Here is an 18864-nt window from a genome sequence, read left to right as displayed (position 1 = left end):
CAGCAATCCCACTACTGAGCATACACCCCGAGAAAACCATAATTCAAAAAGAGTCATGTACCACAATGCTCATTGCAGCTGTATTTACAATAGCCAGGACATGGAAGCAACCTAAGTGTCCATCGACAGATGAATGGATAAAGAATGTGTGGCACATATATACAATGGAATATTACTCAGCCATAAAAAGAAATGAAATTGAGTTATTTGTAATGAAGTAGGTGGACATAGAGTCTGTCATACTGAGTGAAGTAAGTCAGAAAGAGAAAAACAAATACCGTAGTCTAACACATATATATGGAATCTAAAAAAAAAAAAAGGTTCTGAAGAACCTAGGGGCAGGAGAGGAATAAAGATGAAGACATAGAGAATGGATTTGAGGACACGGGGAGGGGGAAGGGTAAGCTGGGACGAAATGAGAGAGTAGCATTGACATATATACACTACCAAATGTAAAACAGATAGCTAGTGGGAAGCAGCTGCATCGCACTGCACAGGGAGATCAGCTTGGTGCTTTGTGACCACCTAGAGGGGTGGGATAGGGAACGTGGAAGGTAGACGCAAGAGGGAGGGGATATTGGGATATATGTATACATATAGCCGATTCACTTTGTTATACAGCACAAACTAACACAACATTGTAAAGGAATTATACTCCTAGAAAGATGTTCAAAAAAAAAAGATTGAGGCTGAAATGAAATATTCACAGATAAACACCACCTGAGGGAATTTGTCAACAAGAGACTATCACTAAAGGAACTTTGAAGGATGTAGTTTAGGAAGAAAGAAAAATGCTCCCCAAAGGATGGTCTGCAGTGCAAAAAGGAATGATGAGCAAATAAAATTGTAAACATTTATGTAAATCCAAACAAAAATGGTCATGTATTTTAAGAGTAATTTCAAATTTGTGGATTTAAAACAGGACAGAACAAAAGTGCTGGGCAAGAATAATATGCAAGTCAAGACTGGGATCTAACTTGATGTTCCAATGTCTTTGTATTCTTTGGGAGTGGGAATAACATACTGTTTCACTTTAGTATATGTCAAGTTAAATATGCATGACAAAATTTCAAGGTAACCACCTAAAAATTAGAAATAGAGCGCTGAAATTCTAATTTACCTGGGGGTGGGGGGATGGAACAAAAATGAAGGAAAAATATCAATTAAAATATGGAATAAATATTTTAAAAGACAAGATGATAGAAATCATCAAAATAAATATTAATGGACTAACCTTGCCCATTAAAAGACAGCAATCATCAGAGTGTATTACAAAATGAAAAACCAAATTTGGAAATGTTTGTAAGACACACTCTACAGCATACAGGCATGGAATGGTTAGAAATGAGGGAAGAAGACATGCTAGGAAATACTAAAATTAAGTTGGAATAACTATATTAATGCAAAATAGGTTTTAAGTAGAAAGTATATTAAGGATAGACATGGTTACCAGGCACTTCTATGCTCCTAATAAAACAGCTTTGAATATATAAAACCCAAAGTGAGAGATCTCTAAGTAGAAATAGAAAAACTCTACCATGATAATTGGAATATTTCAACAATTATTGATAGGTCAAACAGACAAAAAATTAGTCAATATATAGAATATTTGAACAAAAAAATTAACCTCAAGCAATCATATAGAGAACTCTGCATGCAACAATTAAAGAATAAACAGTCTTCTTAAGTACACATGGACCATTTACAAAAATGATTAAAGTGCTATGCCATAAAGCAAGTCTCAACAAACCTCAAAGAAATGGTGTCATACAGACCACATTCTCTGACCCTAATGCAATTAAGTTAGAAGTAAAACATAAAAAGGTATACAGGAAATCCTCTTAAATGTGGTACATAAAAACATTTCTAAATAACTTGTGGGTCAATGAAAAATATAACACTAGAAATTCAAAAATACTTAGAACTGAATCACAATAAAAATGCTTCATATCATAACTGGTGGGATACTGATAAAACAGTACTTAGAGAGGTATAGTTTAACCTTAAATGCATATATTAGAGATGAAGAAAGACTGGAATAAATGAACTAAGTGTTGAATTTTAAAAGTTAGATAAAACCAATAGAAAGTAGAAGGAAGGAGAAAATAAAAATTAGGCCATAAAACAATAAAATAGAAAATAAATATACAATGGAGAGAATTAACAGAACCCAAAGTGGGTTTTTGAACAAACCTCTGGTTAGTTGATCAAGAGAAAAAAGACAAGGCACAAATAAATATTAGGAATAAAGGGTACATAATTACAGAGACAGCAGAAAATAAAAAGGTAAGTGGACACTAAGAAGAAGCTTACTAGAATAATTTTAAAAACTTAAGATTTTTTTCAGAAAAATGTAATTTACCAGAACTCACTCAAGATATAGAAAGGCTGAATAGCCTTATGAATGTTAAAGAAATTGAAACAGTGGTAAAAAAAAAAAAAAAATCTTCCTTGAAAGAAACCAAACACAAAACACCAGCCCCTGATAGTTTTATAAGCAAGTTCTACTAAACTTACAGGCTACAAATCATTCCAATATTATACAATATTCAGAGAACTCATGAAGAGAGGTTCTCCAAGTCATTTTATGAGGCCAATGTAACTTTGAAACTAACATCAGACAGAGAAACACAGGAAGGAAAATTAACTACAGGCCAGTCTCACTCCTAATTGCAATCACAAAAATCTTAAACAAAATAATAGCACATAGAATCAAGCAGTACATACCAAAAGATAATACACAATGACTAAGCTGGGTTTATCTGAAAAATGCCAGGATGGGGGTGGTTATCATTAGGATGTCTTTAAAAGTCATTCACCACATTAATAAGTAAAAAGAAAATAAATCAGCAGATGCAGAAGAAGCATTTGATAAAATTCAAAACCCAATCGTAATTAAAATGTCCAGCAACTAAGAATATAAGAGAACTTCTTCAGCCCTAATAAAAGGCATCTACTAAAAATCTATAGTAAATATTCTTCTTCATGGGGAAACACTGGAAAGCTACCTTTTAAAAACAAGAATAGGACAAGGATGTTCACTATACCACTTCCATTAAAGACAGCAAGTTTTTGCCAGTGCGGTAATATAAGAAAAAGAGATAATGGTGTTGTCACTTTACTGAATTTATAGCAAGTTATTAAAAATAATAAACAAAAAATTCATACAGGAATGTAAAACCAAACATCCTCCTGTGTGAGTGCTATCCACTCACGAAACCTACAGATTCCTCTCAAGGGAGCAGTAATGCCAGACACAGCAGTCATCTCTAAAGAGGACAAGAAGGCACTAAAAGGCTTATGGTGTTACCTCTTGCTCTCCAGGGTTAAGGAAAGAGGTGTTAAGTACAAAAATAACACAATCTCAAAGAAAGGAAGTCTAATGTTTGGACAGGAGAACCATTTTTGTATCAGGCTCTAAATATTAATGCATATAACTCAGTTCTTTCAAAGAGGAGCCTAAACCTACATGTCTAAATCCCATCCACCTGAGGGTTAACAATAGTTCCACTTTCTCAAAAAATCATTCTTTATCTATTTTGGTCCTTAGTGTATTCTCTTCTCAGAATGACTGCATTTATTGTAGCAGGTATTAAGAAGTTAATCACACAAATAAAAAATTTTGGTCAAGAAGTTAATCACAGATTTGGTATCTCTTATTTTACCATTTAAATTTTATATTGTTATTTATCAAATTCTAATTTCCTAATTTATAAATAGTATATCTCATTCCTGAATGAATGAGAGAACAATTCTTCAACTGTCATTTAACTTTGCAAATATCTATCTATCTATCTTGTATCCCAGTACAGATGTCTCCCACATATCCTGAGGCCTGATATGATAATACTTTAGTTTATCTCCCATGGCCTCTAATAAGTCAGGATTTAAAGAGTGACTCAGAGATGCTACTGCAGCAAAACTATAATATACCCTCCCTTGAGTATCTACAAATTGGAGCATGTGGAGATGAATAAAGGCAAATGGAGGCCAGCAGTGATTAAAACCAAAGACAGATAACTTAAATAAATCATTTATATAAAACATAAATGAAACTGATCTTTTATATGGATCTTAAAACACTAGGCTACAGGAAAAAAATTAAGGAAGGAAAGAAAGAATTATATATGGAACTTACCTTGCCTATGAATCATGCCCCCATGCATGATTCTTGCAACAATACAGTGATTTAGCTCATTCATTTTTAAAGTGATTCCCTGTAAAAAGTTAAGCAAAAACAGAATTACTATAAGAGGGCACTTCTTTTTATATTTGTGATTTTGCTGTAGATAACCTTAATTACAAAAGTTAGGAAAACATTAAAGAAAATATAGAAAATGGAGGAGAAAACATTATGCAGAAATATTAATTTTGATATTTTGATTACTGTAGTAATAGTACACATATATTTTGTATAATGCTTTTTAATCCTGTAATTATTTTCCATGTTGCTAATAACTTAAAACTTTTTTATCGATGTATAATTGACATATGCTTATGTAAAGTGTACAATTTGACAAGTTTGATATATGTATACATGTGTGAAACCATCACCACAATCAGGATAATGAATATATCCATCACTCCCAAAAGTTTCCTCATGCCCACTGGTAATCTACTCACATCCCTCTATGCCCTGCTCCCCCACCTCAACATCAACACCCTAAGCAACCATTGATACGCTTTCACTGGCTATAGATTAGTTTGCACTTTCTATAAATGAACTCATACAGTATGAACTCTTTTATGTTGCTTTTTTTTTTCACTCACAACGTGAGATTCAACTACACCATTGCATTGCATTGTATCAGTAGTTCATTCTTTGTTCTTGCTGAATATTCCACTGTATGAATATACCATTTTGTTTTATCAATTCACCCACTGAATTGCTTCTAGCTTTTGTCTCTTATAAATAAAGCTGTATTAATGGATTAGTCTCCACTTGGCCATGATGTATTTTTCCTTTTTTAAGATATGGATTTGTTTAGAATTTTTGCATCTATATTCACGAGGGTTACTTGTCTGCAGTTTTCTTTTCTTGCAAAATGTCTGCTTTTGGTATCAGGGTAATGCTAGCTGCCTCTTCCTCCTTCTCCTTCTCATCAAAAATAGTAAGTTGGAAACAATTCCTTCCTTTTCAATGTTTTGGGAAGAGTTTGTATACAAATTGGTACTGTTTCTTTATTACATGTTTGGTAGAATTTACCAGTAAAGCCATCTTGGCCTGGAGTTTTCTTTGAGGGATGTTTTTTAAAAAATCTAAATTCAATTTTTAAATAGTATAGGGCAATTCAGTTTATTCCTTTTTTTTTTTTTTTTTTTTTTTTTTTTTTTTTTTTTTTTGCGGTATGCGGGCCTCTCACTGCTGTGGCCTCTCCCGTTGCGGAGCACAGGCTCCGGACGCGCAGGCCTAGCGGCCATGGCTCACGGGCTTAGTTGCTCCGCGGCATGTGGGATCTTCCCGGACCAGGGCACGAACCCGTGACCCCTGCATCGGCAGGCGGATTCTCAACCACTGCGCCACCAGGGAAGCCCCTCAGTTTATTCCTTTTTAAGTGAGCTTTGGTAGTTTCTGTCTCCCAGTGAATTCGTCTATTTCATTTAGGTTGTTGAATTTATTGACATAAAGTTGTTTACCATATTTCCTTATTATTCTTTTTATATCTGTAGAATCTATAGTAATGTCACTTCTCTTATGAATGATACTGGTAATTAGTGTCTTTTTTTCCCTTGACTGATCTGATCTTGTCAAAGGAAAAGTTTTATTGATTTTTCTATTGTTTTTATTTTCTATTTCATTGATTTCCACTTTGATCTTTATTATTTCTTTTCTTTTACTCACTTTGGGTTTAATTTGCTCTTTTTGTTCTAGCTTCTTAAGGTAGAAAATGAGGTCATTGTTTTAAGATATTTCTTCTTTTTAATATTGGTGTTTAGTGCTACACATTTCTCCCTAAGTACTGCTTTAGCAGTATCCCACAAGTTCTGGTAGGTTGTGGTTTCATTTTCATTCACTTCAAAATACTTTAAAATTTCCCTTTTGATTTCTTCTTTCATCCATGGGTTATTTAGAATTGGATAATTTAGTTTTCAAGTGCTTGGGGATTTTCCCAGACATCTTTCTGTTATTCATTTCTAATTTAATTCCATTGTGGTCTGAGAATATACTTTGATATTAATAGAGTCACTCCAGCTTCCTTTTGATTAATGTCACCATCATAGTATATCTTTTTCCATCCTTTTCCTTTGAAAAGATTTGTCTTCATGTATAAAGCATTTCTTGCAGGCAGTATATAATTCAGTTTTGCTTCCTCCCCACACCCCAACCTGACAACCTCTGCTTTTTAATTTGGGGAATTTAGACTATTTACATTTAATATGATTACTGATACGGTCAGGTATAAATACATCTTCTTGCTATTTGATTTCTATTTGTCCCATCTGTCCTATGTTCCCATTTTCCTTTTTTTTCCTGCCTTCTTTTGGATTTATTTTCATACTATTTTTCTCTCCTGTTTTCTTATTAGCTATAATTGTTTTGTTGTTTTAGTGGTTGCTTTAGGGTTTATAGCATACATCTTTAACTTATCAGTCTACCTTCAAGTGATATTATACCATGTCATGTACAGTATAAGAACCTTATAACATTATACTTCCACTTCCTTCCTCCTGACCTTTGTGCTGTTATACATTTTAGTTTTACATGTTAAAAAACCCCAAACGCATTGCTATTATTTTTGTTTAGACTTCCATTTATCTTTTAGGGAGATTTAAATGATGAGGATGTCCTTTAACATTTCATATACTGTAAGTCTACTGAAGTATTTCAGTTTTGGTATGTCTGAAAATGTTTTTATTTTACCTTTATTTTTTGATAGATACCTTTGCTGGGTTTAGAATTCTAACTTGAGAGGTTTTTTTTTTCCCTTTCATTAGTTTAAAGTCATTGTTCTTCTTAATTGTACTGTTTCTCATAAGAAATCTGATATCATTCTTATCTTTGTTCCATGTATGCAACATTTCTTTTTTATCTCTGTTTTTAAGACCTATTTATTACAGGTTCTAAGCAGTTTGATTATGATGTACCTTGGTGTTGTTTTCCTCATGTTTCTTGTGCTTGGGGATCATTGTGTTCTTGCATCTGTGGATTTATAGTTTTCATCAAGTTTGGAATGTTCAGTCATTATTTTTTCAAATATATTTCCTGTTTCTTCTTCACTGTCTTCTTCATAGACTCCAAGTAACCAAATATTAGGCTGCTTGAAGTTGTCCCACAGCTCAGTGATATTCTTTTCATTTTTTAAAATTCTTTTTATTTCTGTGTTTTGTTTTGGATAGTTTCTATTGCTATGTCCTTTGAGTTCACTAATCTATTCTTCTGAAATGTTTAATCTGCCATTTATCCCATAGTGCAATTTTTCTGCTAATTCTAATATCTTTGTCAGTTGCATGTCAGTTTTGATTGATTATTCTCCACATTATAGGTCACATTTTCCTGCCTCTTTACATGCTTAGCAATGTTTGATTAGATTGCAGACATTGTGAATTTCATCTTATTGCATGCTAGATTTTTTTTTATTCCTGTAAATATTCTTAAGCTTTGTCCTGGGATGTAGTTCAGTTACTTGGAAATAGTTTGATCCTTTGGGTCTTGCTTTCATGATTTGTTAAGGCAGGTCTGGGGCAATTCTCTATCTAGGGCTACTTATTCCTCATTACTGAGGCAAGACCTTCCTAAGCACTCTACACAATGCCCCTTGAATTGGTTTTTCTAGTCTGGGTGGTGGGAACAGGCAGTGAGTGTTGGGCACTGTTCCTTCTCATCCTTTTGGATGGTCTTTCCTTGGTTCCGGGTAGGTTCCTTTCATAAATGTGCTGATCATTATTCAGATGAATACCTAAGGGGGACCCTCTATAGATCTCTAGGGTTCTCTCTCTGTGCAGCTCTCTCCTCTTCAGTACTCTGTCCTATGAACTTTAGTTCTTTGGTCTTCCCAGGCCCTCAGCTCTGTCTCTTCAGGGAGTCTGCCTGGTCTGCCTCATTTCCCCCTCACTGTGTTGTGACTTGGAAACTCTCTCATGTCAGTAAGGTGGGGCAATCATAGTGCTCACCTTATTTGCTTCCTGTTTCTTAGGGATCACTGTCCTTTGCTGCCTGATGTCCAATGTCTTGAAAACTGTTACTTCATTTTGTGTGTTCAAAATTTGTTTTGGTTGTTTTAGGTGAGAGGGTAAATCTGTTCCTGTTACTCCACCTTGGTTGGAAGTGGAAGCTCTATATACTTAATGCCAGAATACTATTCTATGGAATAGATTACTTTTACTTTCCAATTATTCACCATTATATGAGAAGCTTTCATAAACATATTTTTGTACTAGACTTGGTTGATTCTAAGAGTCACATGGGGACCTTTTAAATAATATTAACTTTATTTATTTTATATTTTATTTATTTATTTTTGGCTACATTGGATCTTTGTTGCTACACGTGGGCTTTCTCTAGTTGCTGCAAGCGGGGGCTACTCTTCGTTGTGGTGCACATGCTTCTCATTGAGGTGGCTTCTCTTGTTGTGGAGCACGGGCTCTAGGCACACGGGCTTCAGTAGTTGTGGCATGTGGGCTCAGTAGTTGTGGCTCGCAGGCTCTAGAGCGCAGGCTCAGTAGATGCGGCACATGGGCTTAGCTGCTCTGTGGCATGTGGGCTCTTCTCAGACCAGGGCTTGAACCCATGTCCCCTGCAGTGGCAGGCAGATTCTTAACCACTGTGCCACAAGGGAAGTCCAATATTGAGTTTTAAACTCACTCTTTGGATTTAGATTCAGCAAGTGTGGAATAGAGCCCAGATCTGTATTTTTAACAAACTCCCTTGGTGAAAACTGGTCTTAAATTTGAGATGATTAGGGGTAGGGGGAGTCTGTCTTATCTTCTTCATTGGAAAATAACATTCTGTTAGCAAGTTCCGTGAAAATATTTCAGACATTATAATCTAGACCCTGTCTGAATTTGTACAGTTCTATAAAATATAACTTTGCATGGTTCCTATTTTGTGGTTCTTAAAAGTGGTAGGCAAGCATTTTAAAAAACTGGTTTATCAAATGTTTCTAGTCCCACATTCAACTGTGTTGTTCAAGTATCATTTCCAACTTGTACATTCAATCAGCATCTATGGTTACCAAGAGAAGGTGTTCCTGGAAAAATGTTATAAATTAATGTGTAAGTCAAATCTAATTTCAGAAGGGAAATGATAGTATGATGGGTGTTCCATCCTTGAAATTAATAAATTAATGTATTCACTCAACCAATATTACTGTGAACCTGTTATATGGCAGACACTCTGCTAGACACAGTAGTGAATGAAATAGACAGGGTCTCTCATGGCTAGGGAAAGTTCACCTCAAACCAACTGGAGTTAATATTTATTATTTTGTCTACTTCAAACATTTCTCTGCAGAGAGGAATTGATTCATGTTTTCTCTGTCCCAAATTCCAGGGAAAGGATTTGGCCCAGCTACCGCTGAACCTACCCCAGCTTGGTCCTGGCCTTTCCTTGTTTACATAAGCCTCTCCCCTGTTGTCTAAGCTATTTTAAGTTTGGTCTTTAACACTTGCAACTATGGGAGTACCAATCAATAGAGAAATAATTATAAGTGAGATGTTAAAAATGGGAAAACAAGGGTTTAATGGGAGTATAATACTTGGGAGATGGACCCAGCATACATAGTTGGATACATTGTAGAAGGTCCAAAAAGCAAAAGAGATCATACAGGTATATCCTGCACCGTAATATAATGTTTTTAATAGGACAAATAAGCAAGCAAATGAAGCTGTATTAAATGTAACAGAAAACTATATTATTGAAAATATATTTCACATAAAATAATTTGTTTTTATGGCAACCAATTAAAAGAAGAAATAAACACCTTCACCAGGATCACAGAAGACGGAAGACAGGAGGGCTTCTTTAAGGAGACTTTTAGGGAAGATTCAAGGCCATTTTGTGCTTTCTGAAAAATGTAACTCAGGGGTGCAGTTTTACGCTTTTACTCAGTCTATGTTTCTATGTAGTTAACCATACAGAAGATCAAGCAACTGTCTTTGGATTGCTTTAGAATATGATGATCACAAGACATTTCTGGGCCTCCTTCTTGTGGTCACTTCCACTTTCCTGTCTGCTCTGACTGGCTGAACATCACCCCTCCTCCTGCTTCTCTGACACAGCCTTCTCTCCGCTATAGTTCTGTCATAACTGCACCCGTTAAACAAACTGTGCTAAAGTGCATATTTACTTGTTTAATGTAGGCAGCCCTGGGACTTCCCTGGTGGTCCAATGGTTAAGACTCCACACCTCCAGTGCAGGGGGCACAGGTTTGATCGCTGGTCGGGGAACTAAGATCCCGCATGCCCCGCAGCATGGCCCCCACTCCAAAAAAAAAAAAAAAAAAAAGAAAGAAAAAAAGAAAAAGTAGGTAGCCCTGTGGAAACTGACTTCCAGGAAGGGGCCATGTCTTATCTACCACTACATCATTGGTGTACAGTGATCTGCACATAGTATAGGCACTTAAAAAATTTGCTAAATGAGTGAATGAATATATAAAATGAATGAGGGGAATATTAGACTTTCAGAGCTGGGTGGGATTTTGGGGATCGTGTAGTCAAGCACACTTTTGGTAATACTTGCTAAGCGAAGTATGAGCAAAACGAGGCCCACTGACATGAAATGATTTGCCCGAGGTACCCAAAAGTTGCTACTGCCTGCACTCTTTTAAGTCAAAGAGTTGCCTGGAGAGCACCAGATGGGTGAGGTGATTTGCATGTCCCCTGTCTGCTGTAAGTCCTGAGATAATATAGCATAAATGGCAAAGAACAGTAAATGAGAATTACAACCCAAATGTCTAGAGTTGAGGGCTTTCTGGAAATTGTAGTCATAGGATCACTGCTCTGTAACTCTTCCTATAACTTGGAAAGCAACTGGGCAACTTTCTTAAGTAATTTGTTTTCCTATATCCCAGTATCCCTTTTCTATGCTCTGAGGAAAACATATGAATGCATATGTTTGAATGTTTTCCTTTTCCCTAAAGAAATGATTTCTTCTAGAACTTGGGACTTTCCCAATATTCCCTGTCTCAGTGGGCAGCATCATTGTCCATCTGGCTGTGAAAAGCCTAAAGCTTAGGGTCATCCTCAATACTTGCTTCTCCCTCAGTCCCCAATGTCAATCCATTATCAAGGTCTTTTGTTAAATCTATTCACTTCTTTTCATTTGACATCCATCCCTCTAGTTCAGAGTTCCATCATCTCTCCCCTGTATTACTGCAATAACAGTCTCTTAACTGGTCTCCCTATATCCACTCTTGTTCCCCTCTAATCCATTCTCCAGAGAAGTTATTTCTAAAATGAAAATCTGATCTTATCTCCCTGCTTAAAACTCTTCAATAGCCTCCCACTGTTTTTAAGATAAAAAACAGAATCAACACTTGTAAGGTCCTGTTCCTGCCATACACCTTGTTTTCCACAGTTTAGCTGTGGTGCCTTCTTTCCATTTTAAAAACTATGCTAAGAGCCTTTTCACTAGCAGGTTTCTGCATACGCTACTTGGTTTGCCTGGATGGTCTCTACTCTCCCTCCCCCCTCTGTTCAGTTAACATCAAGGAACCTCTCCTTGATTTTCCCAACCTATGAAAATTCTATGAGGATGAGGCAGGGTTCAGCATCATTCTATTCCAATGCTACACGTAAGTACTGAGAAAACGAATTCACATCAAATAGGTAGACATGAATGGAAGGAATTTTATCTTAGCAATGGCACTCAATTCTTTGAATGTCTTCCGAATTAGTCTTCCTCTAATTTTGTCGAAGGCAAAAGATCTGGAAACCACTAGACTTGTAAAAGGAATTTTAGACGTTCACTTTTTCAACACCAATTCCAATATTTCAAACTGTACCTTTCTTTGCTGCCCCAGAGGTTTTTAAACTCTAGATTAATATATCAGGTCTGTCCTTTTGTTGTTGTTGTTGAAGAGCAACTGTGAAAGGAGAGGTGGGAAGGAAAGCCAACATACCTTAGGCATGGTGTCAGGCAGAACGATTTTAGGTGGGGGTGGGGGGTATGGTGTTGGCCTATTTAGGATCTGGAAACTGGTTTCTTTAAAACTATCCATGCCCTCCTTTCCTCCCCACCTCCTAGTAGTATAGGTGGAAGGTAGCTGCTCTAACTCATGCTGGGATTTTATGAGAACACAGAAATTTTTTTTTTCCTACTTACCATTGGTTCATCTGTGTTCTTTTGGAACTGGACCAGGCGAACTCTGGTCACGTTCTCCATATCCATGTCTCCATTTGCGCTTTCTGGAGAATCACCATTTAAATAGGGAGAAGTGGGAGGAGGTGTAACCCTCAATGCTTCATCACTGTAAACTTCATGTGCCACTACATCATGAGTCTGAAGTAAGGCCTGATATTTTACGAAGGAAATAAAATATTAATAATAGAACTATTCCAGCAGAAGTCTATTATATAAACATATATAAAATTATTCTTTGCCTCTCAAAGGTATCTCTCATCTAAAGAGAACTCAAAGCACATTACACCTAGATATAGCCATGCCATAATTTCTTTGTGAGAAATAATCATGATAGATGGATTTTTAAAAATGAAGGAACAAATGAAAGAATGAGTGAGCCAATCAATGAATGGATGTGTTTGTTGACTATCTGGGTAAGAGGTGTTGTCCGATGCTATGAAAAAGTGCCCAACCGGGCTTCCCTCGTGGTGCAGTGGTTGAGAGTCCGCCTGCCGATGCAGGGGACACAGGTTTGTGCCCCGGTCCGGGAAGATCCCACATGCCGCAGAGCTGCTGGGCCCGTGAGCCATGGCCACTGAGCCTGCGCGTCCGGAGCCTGTGCTCCGCAACAGGAGAGGCCACAGCAGTGAGAGGCCCGCATACGGCAAAAAAAAAAAAAAAAAAAAAAAAAAAAAAGTGCCCAACTAACTTGTTCAATTAAAGGCTGATATAATGCAATTTCAAATAATTTAGCAGAAAGAATCATTTGTACATAGAGCTGGCAAATTTGTGCTGGGGCTTAAAATGGAAACAAATTTAAAAAGAAACTGCAATAATTGGTGCATTGAGCAAATGTCTTTCATCAATGGTATTAACAATAACTGTGCTATATAATGCAAAGGGTAATTTATAACATACATCTTAGTAAAAGAAATAAAAACACACACAAATGTACCTGAAGAAATGTAATTTCCCAAAATATCACATGATATGGAGCTCAAAATCTAAACTTATTTAATGTTTTTGTTCATTTCTACTTTTTGGAGCACTTGCATAAATAAAAAGTAAGTTGACAGTTATTATTATGACTTCTTTTTGCAAAGCCCATTAACAAAGAAAAAGTGATTTCTTTGTATTGATATCTCCATATGTCATCTTGGTGAAACTGGGTAATAAATATCCCTTGTTTCCCTAAAAAAGGCTATTCTTCCACTTACTGTACATTGTTTGCCATCATAAGAAAGTTTTTAATAAGCATGAATATTTGAACATTTCTACTTCAAAGAGAATTTTACAGCTGAGTATCAGTATGTTTGGTGCTTTATGCATTATATTTTCTTGTGTACTAACTATAAATTCAGTTTTATTTTAATCTGTGATCTGTCTGGTAATGAAATTTCTAGAGATAACGAAACATAATTAAAATCACCTTAAAAGTATAGCTTGTAGCATCTCAAATTAAGTTATTTAATTAAAAGATTTACCAAAGTCATGACTTGGCTATTTTAGGTACTTTAAAGGTACGCATATGACGCAAAAATAAAGTAACAATGTGGTAAAATCATAAAGAAGATGATGCTGATCAGACATCAATAGAGCATATGCTTGGAGCAACATACCCATTTTTTAAAAAACATCTTTATTGGAGTATAATTGCTTTACAATGTTTTGAATTTGTCATGGAAATGCTGGATATTTCCAAGATCTCAGAGGGCTGGTCTAAACTGGGGTCTAGGTGAGGGGCACCGAGGGGCACTAAGCAGCGCAGCTTGAAAGCAGGGCTCCACAATGGTCCTGGGGACCTCGGATTCCTGACCAGTGCCCTGACTACACCCTGCGCTAGTACCCCAGGCCAAAGTGGTGGTGGTTATGGTATGTGGGGAAATCCCTCTTTTTCCTGTTTAACTGTAGCCACTTAAGAGACTAAGATTTAGGGCAGAAAGTAAAAATCAATAATAGACAAACTGAAAAATTTCATCTGTTAAAATTAGGTTCATTGTATTAATTATAGATGTGTCTTCTATAAACAGTGAATTTTAAAACAATTTTTAAAAAACATGCTTTGTATGACTGGAGAATATATACCCAGGTAAACAGAGAATCAAGCTTCATTAGGATAATGCCAGTTACATGGGTTGGAGAAAGTGTGTGTACTGCTTTGTGCAAATGATTTCTATCCATCCTTTTAAATTATATAAGCAAACACTTGTATTTAATGTATTATTTATAAGGAAGGATAAGCCCACAATCACAAAAATACCAAAATTGAACTTTAAGAGAAAAATCCTTAAATTATATCACCAAATGAGGTCATACTTGATATTAACTGCTATTTGCCACTGTAAAAGACTGCTACCACAAAACGAAACTTAATCCAACGCATATGCAAACAGAAAAAAAGGGGTCACTTAGATTGTTAAAAAAAAAGCCATTAAAAAAGAGGATACCAGATAAAAAATAGGGAAATCAGAGTTTGAATATTTTTCTTCAAGTATGTCATGAGGTATGATTCAGCAATTGTTACTAAGCTGAAATAGCTATTATTTTTAATTACATAAGAAGAATCATGTAATAGGAAACACTTCCATATGTATGTAAAAAGGATGTGGACAAGACAACTAAGAACTTCAGACCAAAGTGGGAAAAATTCATTTAAAATTTATAGGAAAAGGACTTCCCTGGTGGCGTAGTGGTCGAGAATCCGCCTGCCAATGTAGGGGAGAAGGGTTCGATTCCTGGTCCGGGAGGATCCCACATGCCGCGGAGCAACTAAGCCCGTGTGCCACAACTACTGAGCCTGAGCTCTAGAGCCTGCACCCCACAACTACTGAGCCTGTGTGCTGCAACTACTGAAGCCCATGTGCCTAAAGCCCGTGCTTCGCAACAAGAGAAGCCACCGCAATGAGAAGCCCTCGCACCGCAACGAAGAGTAGCCCCCGCTCGCCGCAACTAGAGAAAGCCCACGCGCAGCAACGAAGACACAATGCAGCCAAAAAAACCAAAAACCAAAAAATAAAATTTATAGGAAAAAATATGAATTTTAGGTTTGAAAGTGGTTCCTCTGGCTTCTGAATTACAATTACAAATCATAAAATTAATCACTTAATAATGAAGCTTTCATATCAACCTAAGGCGATTTTTAACCATCTTGTTTTTTGGGAAAGTAGGATACAAATTTGCTTTTAAAAAATAGCATCTAGAACAGAAAATTTTAAAGGAAAAAATTAAAGCACTGACATTCTATTCTATTTATATTGTCTTTACCCTTAATGTTTTATATTTTACAACTGCAATAAGCAAAGGATCTGTTCTTTTTTAAAAAATAAGTCTTTCAAGTGGAATAACTGAAGGATAGTGTAATAATATTTTTTATCATGACCTCTAGAGTACAGATTAAAAAAATTTAAATCTACACTTTTTTACTCTTATTAATGTAAATATTTGTAAGTACCTGTATTTTTAAGTATAAGGTAATCCAATATTAAATCCTCATTTTAATCACCAGAAAGCAAAGAAAAAGTCAGATAATTGAAGAAATAAGTATAAAAGTATAAATATGCTAAGAAGAACTTCCCAAACCTTGGTATAATAAAAATTATAGCATTAAAATATTTTCCTTTAGCTATTAATATTTCTTTAAAGATACCAGAGTTTGAAACAATGATCTTTCTTAAAAAAATTTTTTTTTTTACTGGAGTATAACTGCTTTCCAATGTTGTATTAGTTTCTGCTGTACAATGAAGTGAATCAGCTATATGTATACCTATATCCCCTCCCTCTTGGACCTCTCTCCCCACGGATCCCACCCATCTAGGTCGTCACAGAGCATGGAGCTGAACTTCCTGGGCTTTATAGCATGTTCCCACTAGCTATCTGTTTTACGCATGGTAGTGTATATATGTCAATCCTAATCTCCCAATTCATCTCACCCTCTCCTTCCCCCACTGTGTCCACATGATCTTAAAATGCTTATAAGATAGAAACCTCCAGCATTTAAAAGTTTAACACAGTATATATAGCTTGGAATTATATTTGCCAAATGGGACATTATCCAAACATATGCTTATTTAGGAATGACCAATGAGTTCAAATTAAGTTTGTAGGAAAATCGATACTCATTACAAGTCATCCCACATTTAAGAGCACAGGCTTTGGAGCCAGCAAGATCTGGGTTTTGAACCTCAGTGAGGCCACTTACTAGGTGGGTGACCTAAAGCAAGCCTCTTCACCTTTCTAGGGTGCGGTTTCCTCTCTCAACTGTAAAATGGAGTTAATCATATCACTTCACATCCCAGCCATCAGCAAGTCCTGTCATGTCTAACCAACTCTAAAGTAGAATGCCAATTTGCTCATTTTCCACCAGCCCCATCCTTCTTCAAGCCTCTACCACCTCACAACAGCCTCCTAATTGGTCTCCCCTTTTAAACTCTTAACCCCACTATAGTCCATTCTCTACACAACAACCCCAGCAATCTCTAAAGCACAGGTCTAACAATATTTTCCTGCTTGCAATCACTCAGTGTCATCCTACTGCAATCAGGAGAAAATCCAGACTCCTTACCATGGTCTGGAAGGCCCTATGTGGTCTGGCTTCTGCCACCCTCTCCACCTCTTCTTGTACCACCCTTTCCCTTGTTTACTATATCCCAGCCACAATGGCCTTACTTCTGTACTTTGACCCTACAAAACTCTTCCCTGCCTCTGGGCCTTTGCATTTGCTCTTTCCTATGCTTGGACATTAAGAAAGCTTGTTCTTGTCATATAACAAGTCTCAGCCCACATGTTGGCTCCTCAGAGGGAGGGGCTTTCCCCTGACTATCTGAAGTAGCTTCCACTTTACTATCATCTCTGCCCCATTATCCTTTTTTTTCATAGTTATTATCACTATATGAAGTTATATTGTTTGTTTTACTTGCTCACTGTCTGTCTCTAGCTCACCTATCCATGTCTCACCTAGAATGGAAGTTCGTCTGTCCTATTCACCACTATCCTTAGTGCCCAGCACAGTGCCTGGCATATACTAGGCATTTACATATTTGATGAGTAAATGAATATGTCTTTTAAGTACCTAGCTGGGTGTTCAGAAGTTACAAGAACTATTTATTATTTCTGAAAACGCTTACTAATAGCAGTGCACATATTAATTTCTCTCTGATGTCAGAAAAGCAAAATAAACCAAGGCTTCGAAGGTAGGTAAGTTGTGAGAGATGGGGCTGTCTGAGCTTTAATGGTTTTGAGAAAAACCTTAACCTTAAAAAAAGGACTTTATTTGGGTATATATTAATTTCTTTATTTAGCTTACTTCAAATCTGAAAGATCTATTGGTATCAAATGGTCCTACAACATTCTCAGAATTGAGCTGAGGTTACTTATCAGTTTATAGACAGACATATCTGTCCAAAACATACAGGCTTCTATCTACGGAAAACACACTGCACAGAACAGTCAGTTGAGGTGGGGCTAACCTACCTGCAAACGGGCAAGTTCCTAATCTACTCAATGTTTTACTGAGAACTTACTATGTGCCCTACACATGACAGATACTATGGAGTAACTAATAATATTCATTAGCTAACATTTATTAGGCATCAAGCATATATCAGGCACTATGCTAAGCACAGTAGATGTATCATCTACTTAATTCTTATTCCAACTCCAAGAGGCTGGCAAACAGCATCTTTACAACTATGACACAAAGTAAACAACAACAAAAAATTTTAGTGTATGTGGTATTATCTGGTATTGTAATCTTAACCGTCTGATATTATACGGCTAAAAGAACATTTGATGAAGAGAGCTGTATTTCATAAGGATTAGTAAAAACTTCTTCTGAAAGTGAGGTTTTATTTCTATGGAAGTTTGTTACTTACCATGAAATGAGGTTGTGTTAAAATACGCTTTAGTTCCTTTGCATCGTTATTCTCAGGGTAACATGAAATTTCTTCCAATACCTAAAAAATAAGCAAGATATTTAATAGTATAATGAGGATGCTAGATTTAGAAAATATAGAATTCTTTTAAATTAAAAATTATGAATGGATTTTTATGACAGGCAAAATAATTATTTTGGAAAAAAATTCATCATTTTATTCAAAGGTTATTAATATATAAAAGAGCTACATTGGTGGTAATAAAAAAATAAAACAAATTGCTGTAATAGTCTCTGCCTTCATTACCCAACTATAACTCAAAAGATTATTGAAAAATACAAAACAAAATGACAAGTCTGTAATACATATTTATTACAGGTATAAGTAACTTAATTAAACTTAATGGGAAAATATCTCTGCAAATCTTTTTCTAAACTCACCATCAAGATGAATCTGTAATAAAAGGTGGTAAGAGCTTTCTTTTATATTAACAAAACTGTCAATTCCTTTCAGAAAGATTAAAATGACAAAGGCTCAAATAAAAACAATTTAAAGAAGAGAAAACACAAGTACTTTTCCTTGTAGCCTGAGAGAATCAATGTGATTCTCCACACTCATCTCCTCACATTCGCCACATCTCGGCAATGGTTCCTAGAATTAATTGCCAGGGAATCCAAGAGAATAATTTTAAAATAAGACACACAATCAAAAACT

At 35.9% G+C, this 18864-nt stretch overlaps 1 protein-coding gene across 19 annotated transcripts in view; it reads right to left on the bottom strand.

Moving 5' to 3' along the window:
- CASK (calcium/calmodulin dependent serine protein kinase) overlaps window positions 1–18864 on the bottom strand; it is a 401244-nt gene that overhangs the window by 52565 nt on the left and 329815 nt on the right. For all 19 annotated transcript variants that reach the window (XM_067022830.1, XM_067022831.1, XM_067022834.1 and 16 more), the window contains 3 exons: window positions 18151–18231; window positions 12263–12451; window positions 4139–4217 (listed from right to left, as the gene is read on the bottom strand). In XM_067022830.1, coding sequence (XP_066878931.1) covers window positions 4139–4217; window positions 12263–12451; window positions 18151–18231 — 349 coding nt within the window. The remainder of the gene's footprint in view (window positions 1–4138; window positions 4218–12262; window positions 12452–18150; window positions 18232–18864) is intronic.

Source organism: Kogia breviceps, chromosome X (genome assembly GCF_026419965.1).
Source record: "Kogia breviceps isolate mKogBre1 chromosome X, mKogBre1 haplotype 1, whole genome shotgun sequence".
Lineage (NCBI taxonomy): Eukaryota > Metazoa > Chordata > Mammalia > Artiodactyla > Physeteridae > Kogia > Kogia breviceps.
The sequence above is the reverse complement of the archived record's forward strand: the minus strand, read 5'-3'. Positions and strand labels throughout refer to the sequence as shown.